The 8388-nt window shown below is 42.8% G+C and overlaps 1 protein-coding gene across 1 annotated transcript; it reads right to left on the bottom strand.

The window, feature by feature from the left end:
* Positions 1-585: 585 nt before the first annotated feature.
* LOC148325611 (E3 ubiquitin-protein ligase TRIM35-like) lies at positions 586-2785 on the bottom strand. The gene has a single exon (XM_088311895.1). It carries the CDS (start codon positions 2583-2585, stop codon positions 1191-1193), a length of 1395 nt encoding a protein of 464 aa, XP_088168021.1. The 5' UTR covers positions 2586-2785; the 3' UTR covers positions 586-1190.
* Positions 2786-8388: the final 5603 nt, after the last annotated feature.

The raw sequence follows: 8388 nt of genomic DNA, 5'->3' as shown, positions 1-8388 counted from the left end.
CTTGTAATGTGTTTATATGTTCAATAAAGCAATCAATCAAAGAATTCAATCAAGGGAGATAAGGCAAGCCAGTTTTATTTATTGATTGATTAGGCGTAGAATTTACAAATGCAGCACAAACTTTGGGACTGAGAAACAGACAAGAAACAAAATGTTATATTTGAGAAAAATAATTGTTTAACAATCAGAATTCACTATAACACAATTTAAAAATGATCATGAACTTTGTATTAACTTTAAATCTGCCCGAGATACAGAATTTATATACGAGTAAAGTGAACAATTAAAAAAGAGAAAATGCCAATGTTATTCATTGTTCTCATAAGGGTGCATTTCACATACATTTGAATATTTGTGTTGGTTTGTGCATTTTTGTTATTTTAGTGGTCTGGTTCACGTGACTTGTGTAAGTACGGGAATATAAATTCCAGAAGGTTCAAGTGGACAAATGTCCAGATGACGGGATTACTTGTATTATTATTTGATACAATCATAGCCTGTTCATTTGTGTTTTCACTAAGTGCAATATTTCCTTGAAAGTGTGTCGGTCTTCGTTAAACATCTGGAAATTAAACAAACAAATAATACAATGAGAAGGTGCAGGAATTTATTACAAACATATTGTAGTCATAATTGGCTGCTGTCAACAGTAATATACGAGTATAAGTAAGTATACAAAGTAAAAATCTTCTTTCTGGCTTGATTTATTCATTTATTGCATGTTATTGAATATGATTGTCTTGTTTCATATGGACCAAGCAAACTTTATAAACTACATCCATATTTTCTTTCAAATCTATCTGCAGCATATTTCCTTCCATGGATACTTTTCAATATACAGGTACAAGCACTAAATTGAATTATTTTGGATGAATAATTCCTGAAACCTAGTGGTGACAATTGTATACAACAAAATCTGTTAATTGAAATTAAAGTAAAACAAACCAAAAAGGTTGCGTGTGAAATAAACAGAAGAAAACCAAAATCACATTATCAAAACACAAAAGTACTATTTTCCTGTCATTGTTTAAATGCACGCTTAATTTCAGCAGGTTAAAGCATGTAAAATCCCTGTTAGAGTGGAAAAAGGTAACCATACAAATCAATTAATCAATGAATCTATAATAATCTTGCAGCTTTTAATGACAAGAGTGTCCCTGCATATAAAACAATCGTGGGAGCAAAATGTCTCAAATATTATCACTGACATTTTCAGTCGTGACATTAGGTGTAAGTTGTATTATTTTCAGAGGACTTTTATCCTTCGTGTAAAAATAAGGAAATATGTCGACCTTTCTAAAAACAAAAAAAGTGAAATGAGTATGAATTAAAGGTTCCCTGAGTATTTCAGTGTTTGTAAGAGAGTCAGAGACTGAAATAAACCTATCTCTAATGTTCATGCGAATCCTCTGCAGTTTTGCAGATGGATTCAAGAGTTCAAATGGTCGTCTCAAACTGTTGTATTTACCATCCCGGAATCCAACGCCTATTTTATTCTCTTTACTTTGCAACCGAGTGTTTATACACCACACCCCCACTTCCCAGTCGGAGTTGTCTCCCACTTCAACTTCCCAGATGTGTGATGAGCCCAAAGCAGAGCCGATCACACAGTTCGAGTCGTTATGCCTCTCTGGATTCTTTGGACACTGCTGTCCGACTTTAAAACTCACACTGGTCAGATCATCAGACAGCTTGAGTGCTGGACCGGCCGTGTTCGGGTCCAGAATCACGGGACTGAAGTGAACCATCTCTTTCATTTGTTCCCACACGGTAAACTTGAGGTTTCCCACATGCTTGACTTCATCCAGCAGAGCTCCTTGGAGCAGGTTGGGCTCATCAGGCAGTTGTTGGATTCTAGCCATTGCAACCTGGTAATTGTTCATGAAGGAAATGTGGTCAGATGTCAGCTGCTCTTCTGTGGTTCTGATCACATCTGAGAGAGCGGCTATTTCTTTGCTGAGAGCTTTTATCTTCTCCTTCATCATCTGACTCTTGTGCTCCTCTTCCACCCACAATGCAGACAATCTGGCCTCCTCCTCACGGTGCAGAAAGTGATGAAGCTCCTCAAAACCCTTCTTAATCTTTCTTTCAACCTGCTCCTTTTGGACTTTGATGTACTCTGCTTGTTCATTGCAGTTCTCTTTCGTCTTAATATAATCATCTAATTTTTTCTTAACATCCTGCAGGGCTTCCTGGACTTTGTCTCTGTGATCTTGCGCAACTTCATCGATGGGGCAGAACTTGTGGCCAGCATGGATTTTTGAATCTTTGCAGATGAGGCACACAGACTCCTGGTGGTCCAAACAGTAGAGTTTCAGTTTTTCTTTGTGGATCCCACAGACGTCCTCGGACTCCAATAGGGCTTGTGAAAAGGCCTCACACACATTCTTCAGTGCCAAGTTCAAAGGTGGATCCATCGAACTAAACTCCGCCCGACAGAGTGGACACAGTCGATCTTCTTTCTGTGCCCACCACCGCCGGACACACACGCGACAAAAGCTGTGAGTACACGGTAGCATGATCGGATCTTTAAAGAGCTCCAAGCAGGACGGACATTGGAGGTTTTCCTCAATTTGGCTAGCCATGTAAGCTCTTAATTGTGAAGACTCGGTCTCAATGTAGGTACAAGCTTCAAACGCTTACTCACAGAAGAGTCGCAATGCCTCCGCCTCAGTCACAAATCGGCGAATTGTTTTATATCCAAGAAGTACAATAGTCCACTTCCTGTGCTGTGCTTCCCCCCCCCTTTTTTTAGCTGCGGTGAAGTCAGTCGCCAAAACGTCCACCTTTACCATTATGGTAATGGCTCCGCCCAGAGGCGAAAGCGAAAGCTCCCTTCAATACAGCACAACTTTATTCATATAGCGCATTTCACAACAGCTGGAGCTGGAACAAAGCGCTTTCCATCTGGTGTAATTTATGTGGCGGGCCGTGTATTTCACACCTGGGCCTTCCGTGATGTCTTACTTGGTCCTAATAGAATAAATCCTCCCTCATAATTCCATCATTTATGACACTGGGCATATAATATGGAAAAATAATACACTGAATAATACACTTACACAGTACTGAGTGAGTGTTGGACGACCTAGCTTCTCTTAATAGGTCACTGAGGAAATGATAAGTATTTAGTAAATAAACCTTAAAAGCCAAACTTACTCCAATGTGTGTTTGTTTTTTTGTTTTTGTTTTTTTGTACAAGAGTAGTCAATTAAAGACTAAACAACGGATTAGAGTTCCGATATTTAGTTTCTCGGATTTCTGGAGTACAGGAAATAGTACAAAGACAGATATCTGGGCGGCTTTTTCTTAATCTCACAGAAACTGTACTTGGACGAGCACAATCGAAAGAGGTGCGCATTATTTTAGCACACCCTGACATCTTACAGGATTTTTTTTTAGCCAGGTTTATATGTCAAGGATAATGTGGGTTGAATCGGTCGTCCTCACTCCATCCCATGGCACAGGTCCACGTCCAAGGGAAGGTCCTCTCCAGGTTAGTCATCGTCTTGTTGGAGTTTTTAACTTTAAATGTACCAAAAGTTTACCAAAATAGTTCGAATTAATTATCTGACTCCATTAATGGTTAACCAAACACAACCTCCATTCTTCCAACAATTATGCGCGCTCGTTTTGAGAGAAAGATGACCAGGATGCCGGCAACTTCACACGGGAGCGGATTTATTCTTAACAGGAGATCTAATACAAAGTCTGAGAGGCCCGGTTACAGCAACCAACAGGAAAAAAAAAACGCCCCCCCCAGTTGCCCAGGATCATTTGTACATTTCAGCAACCAAAGCCAAGACTTCCTACTCTTCCCCTATTGGCTATGTGTCATCTGCAGTTAACTTTAGCTTTCTCTTAGTGGACGTCTTCTGCCCGCAAGGTGACGTGTCGGCTCTTCCCACGGTGCGCGCCATGGCAGTTGTTTGTGCGCTCCACTGCCGATGAACCACTGGATCTGTTATTCTGCTCTCACGGTCGACCGTGTGACCATCTCACACAACAACAGACGGGTGGCCATGATCGAAGTCCGGGACCCTTCGCGTCTGCACACTCAGTTCTCCGACGTGCGGCTCATCCTGCACAAAATATCTGCCACCCATGCATTTCACACAGCCTGGCCTGACCTTTTCTCATGCATTGATTTAAAGCCCAATCAGTATATATCTTTATTGCATTAAACTGAATACATGTCACTTGTAGTCAAGTTTATAAAATCCTTTAATCCCTCTCATGGCCTCAGCGAACTGAGGCCATCACCCCCGCCAAAATAATAAGAGAAAAATAATAACAGTAAAAAATAAAAGATGTGGAATGATATATAAAATTTTAATCCCTCTCATGGCCTCAGACAACTGACGCCATTACCACTTACTCCGCTGGACCCCATGGACCTTCTGTTTGCCAGAGGAACCGGCTCTGGGTCCGACAGGGGGATCATGCACTTGCCACTCGGTGGCAGCGGGCCCAAGGTGCGCTCGAGGGTTTTAACTGTAAGAGATCTGATACAAGTTATACAACAACATCCGCAAAGCACCATAATAGCTGTAAATACTGCCACTACGATTAATATAGAGCTAATCAGACCTGTCCATTTAGCAAAGACATTCAACCATCCTGACCACATTTCCGAATCTCCACCTGAATGTTCTTTCATCCCCTTGTTCAAAGTTTACAAACCTTCCAATGCCTTGGTGAGACGCCCATCCGGTGCCGTGTTGTTTGGGATGAAACTACAACATTGATCCCGAAATATCCCGCACACTCCTTGTTTTTCAGCCAATAACCTATCTAAAGCAATCCTATTTTGAAACATTATTAATAAGGTTTTTGACAATTGTTTATGTACCGCCTCTAATTGATCCCAATTTAACTGGTCCAAATCTACAGGTGTCACACTCACCGGCATAATTAAAGTCACCAGGGCACACCTGCCAGAGGCATTGGTCGGCAGCCTGTCGTATAGAAATTTTCCACCATAACACAACCAGACGTCTGCACGGGAAAGCGGGGGTCCTGCTGGAAGAGACACATTCGTTTCACACCAATCCCACGGTATTTGTCTAATTGTGTGTCCTGCTCCATTCAACTTCAAACACGTAAAATTTTGCTTGGCCACCTTATTATCAATCATTTAAATTCTCTAAATCAATTGTGTGATTGAATAATTTCGCAAATTTTATAAAACAATATCACCTGTGCGTCTGTCAACCTATGCGAGCTGTCCTCCCGTTCCTCGTACATGACCGTCTGGTTGCAGTGGTACTGTAACATCACAATTTTTGTCTCCCCTCCGTCTGTCTAAACAGTCTCATAGATTAGAAGCAAACATACTAAAAGCGTAGAAAGCAAGCCTCTCATTCAGAAACAATAAAAAAAAGGACAGCCGTGTCCATTTTTATGTTTGATTTGTATGTGTTTCAATTGGTCAGTATCTCCCCCTCTCTTGACCTGCCCATCCGGGCGGTCAACCTTCAGGCTCACCATATCGGGGAAAGAACTCCGGTGCGGGTTGAAGTTGTGTGTAATAGAACCACTTACAACCTTTTGTATCTAACTGCACCGTACTTTCATTTGATAAATGCTTTCTGTTTAATTAATGTTTAACATATTTAGTAAATATGAACCTGCTAAATTAAATATTTGACCTTCTGTCCCGTAAGTGTTTACAATAATGCCAGCAATCGTTATACAATCCTTCAAAAAATGCATGCTAAATAATCGCAATAATACCATAATTAATTGTATTCAATCACCTTTTTCAATTTGTTTGTGAAGCTTGTATCAGTCACTTGAATAATATATTTTAATTAACGTAAACCCACCAAATATTATATCTATTTCAATTCCCAGACTGTTGCAATAGCTTTCTTCGAATATAATCTAGACCGTGTCATCCTCACAGGCATTGGCCCCAGAAACAATTCTCCAACGTATAAATTTAGTTTTGCTGATAATCACCACAAGCAGTGTTGGTTCGCACTAATGTCCTAATGATATCCAGCTAATATGGCACAACACTAGAATCTGGCTTCGCAACATGGGCAAATCATTCCTGAATTAAATAAAATTTAGTTCACTGAGTTCAAATATCTAACTGTGTTTAGAGATTACAATTTAAGCCTCGAGCTAACGCTCTAATTTTGACTGTTTTTTGACAAATATTTAAAGCAACCCAAATGAAATAGTAACCATTTAAACTGTAATAACGCAGATACCAAATTAAACCTTTTTTTTTTCTTTTAACGGGAAGAATAGGTGCTCTCCCAGACATAGACAGCTCCAAGACCGCTGCAGTCTTCACCTCCCATTGTCTCCCGAATGCTTCAATCCACCTCCAGGCCGTGCCCACACTGCTTCTGTCAACTGGGGAGGGTGTAGAGACAGTAAAAACAATACACACACACCGAATTACCCCTTCCGAGTGACCCGTCTTGTGAAATTTTGGATGTTGCCAAAACCGAAGAATTTGTAGTGGGTGTTAAAATATGATATTCTGATAGTGACGCGGAGTATTCAACAACTATGGGGCCTAGATCTTTTGTATGATGATGTGCATCGATATTCAATGTGATTTGTGGCTCGGTGAAAGTAAACAATTCATACCATTTCCGCTGCTCAGGGACAAGGCCGGCGTACGAGGCAACGCCGGTAGACATAACAAATATATAATCCTAATGGAAGATCTACTCCTGACTAAATATAGATGAATGCATTTTGATAAACCAAACCATGTGTGACCACATGTACAATGTAATGTCAATTGGTGAATTGAATGGGTGGAGGTTGCTACACCACTCAGACCAGAGCAGGAACAGGGCATACCCACCGCGGGAGGATGAAGAACCAGGTTTCAGAGCTGCCCTCAGATGTTTCAGTTTAGTTCAGCCACTGGGAAGGAAGAGAGCACGACATATGCTCCCTCCGAACGATGTGCACAGTCAAGTTCAGTCCCATCCAAAAATGCCACTCGAATTCCAGTGTTCGTTCAGTCTAGGGCAGTGACTCAGGCAATCTCGAGAGTCCACAAGGCTCACTGGGAGATGCGGAAGGAGCTCATAGCTCGCCCTAATATCCAGCACCATCGAAAATCTGTCCATCCACCGTCCCCGGAATGCAGGGACCTGCCAGTCCTCGAACGCTGACGCTCCGTGGCCCCCTGTCATGGAATGGGGTACCAGCGGGTTGGTGTTAATAGTGCGTTGGGAGTGGGTAACGGTGGCGCCCCCTGCGCTGGTGGAGCGCTCCTTGCGATAGATATGGCACCGGACCAGAGGATGGCACATTCCAGAAAGTGGCTCAGCATGGACAGCCCATCACCCAGTGACCCCACACCCCGCAGCACGAGCACACCCCACTCACAACCCCTGTCTATAACCACCCCTACCTCTGTTACCGCAATCCCGACCTCGTTGACCGCCCTGCTATGGACAGCCGGTCTGCTGTGGCGCCGCGTCACCCGAACCTTGCCTACGAGCAGCAGAAGTGGAAGGAGCAGTTCCAATGGCAGCCATGGGCTGCTGCCTTTGCTGCTCCCCCTTTTTTTGTTTTTTTATCTCTCTTGGCCTCCTTAACCTGCAAGTACAACAATTTTTAGTAACGCTCCTTAATCCACTCCCATATTTTCCTTTTCTGATGTTGTGCAAAATTATGTACAAAATGTGCTCTACTTAGACCGATTTAGCATTTTTTCATTGATGGACTGTTTCGCATGATGTCTGCACCCGGAAGGGGCACGCCCATGAGGACGGCCCACTGGAACAGCTGTGTCATGACGACATTATTGGACGGGTCACTTCCGGAAGGCTCACTCCATTCACGTCTCGTCCTGGCCACATAGACCAGGCCTGTCTCCTCCCCTCCCCATCTGAAAGACACAGCAACATCGGCCCCAACGGGGCCAGAAATACTCTGATGCACGGCACGGCCAATCTCACCTGAGGTGTCCCCATTCAGCCGATGACCATCATGCTGGTCTGTAAGTCTGGCCTCGGCCTCAAGTGAGGACAGTTCCTGACAAGTAAATTTTGTCCCGAATGTAACTCTCGCATCCCCCTACGGAGGACCTACCCTTGCATTAAGTGAGTAATTTTTCATGAAAACAGCGCAACTGCCCCACTTAACTGACATTAACTTCAAGTATCACTGCTGTGGTGCCATATTACATGGAAATGTCTAAACAATCCAACAAAATTTTGCCCTATCCTGGACTGGGTGTGTGTTATCTAGTCGTGCACCCGATGTGAATCATAAAACCTGCTGGGCACAAAAGCAGGCTAAATCAACAACTATCTTATTCTCCCTCTTTGTTGAGGAGAACCTGGGCGTGATGAGGCGCTATTTGAAGCGTTCTCCGGCCTTCTGGACACACAGGTCACATGTCAC

The sequence above is a fragment of the Idiotropiscis lumnitzeri genome, chromosome 12 (genome assembly GCF_059441095.1).
Source record: "Idiotropiscis lumnitzeri isolate Australia: NSW breed Sydney's pygmy pipehorse chromosome 12, RoL_Ilum_1.0, whole genome shotgun sequence".
In the NCBI taxonomy this organism is placed as follows: Eukaryota; Metazoa; Chordata; class Actinopteri; order Syngnathiformes; family Syngnathidae; genus Idiotropiscis; species Idiotropiscis lumnitzeri.
The sequence above is the reverse complement of the archived record's forward strand: the minus strand, read 5'-3'. Positions and strand labels throughout refer to the sequence as shown.

Coding starts and splice junctions, on each gene's coding strand:
- LOC148325611 (XM_088311895.1), bottom strand. CDS start 2,585: ATGGCTAGCCAAATTGAGGAAAACCTCCAATGTCCGTCCTGCTTGGAG.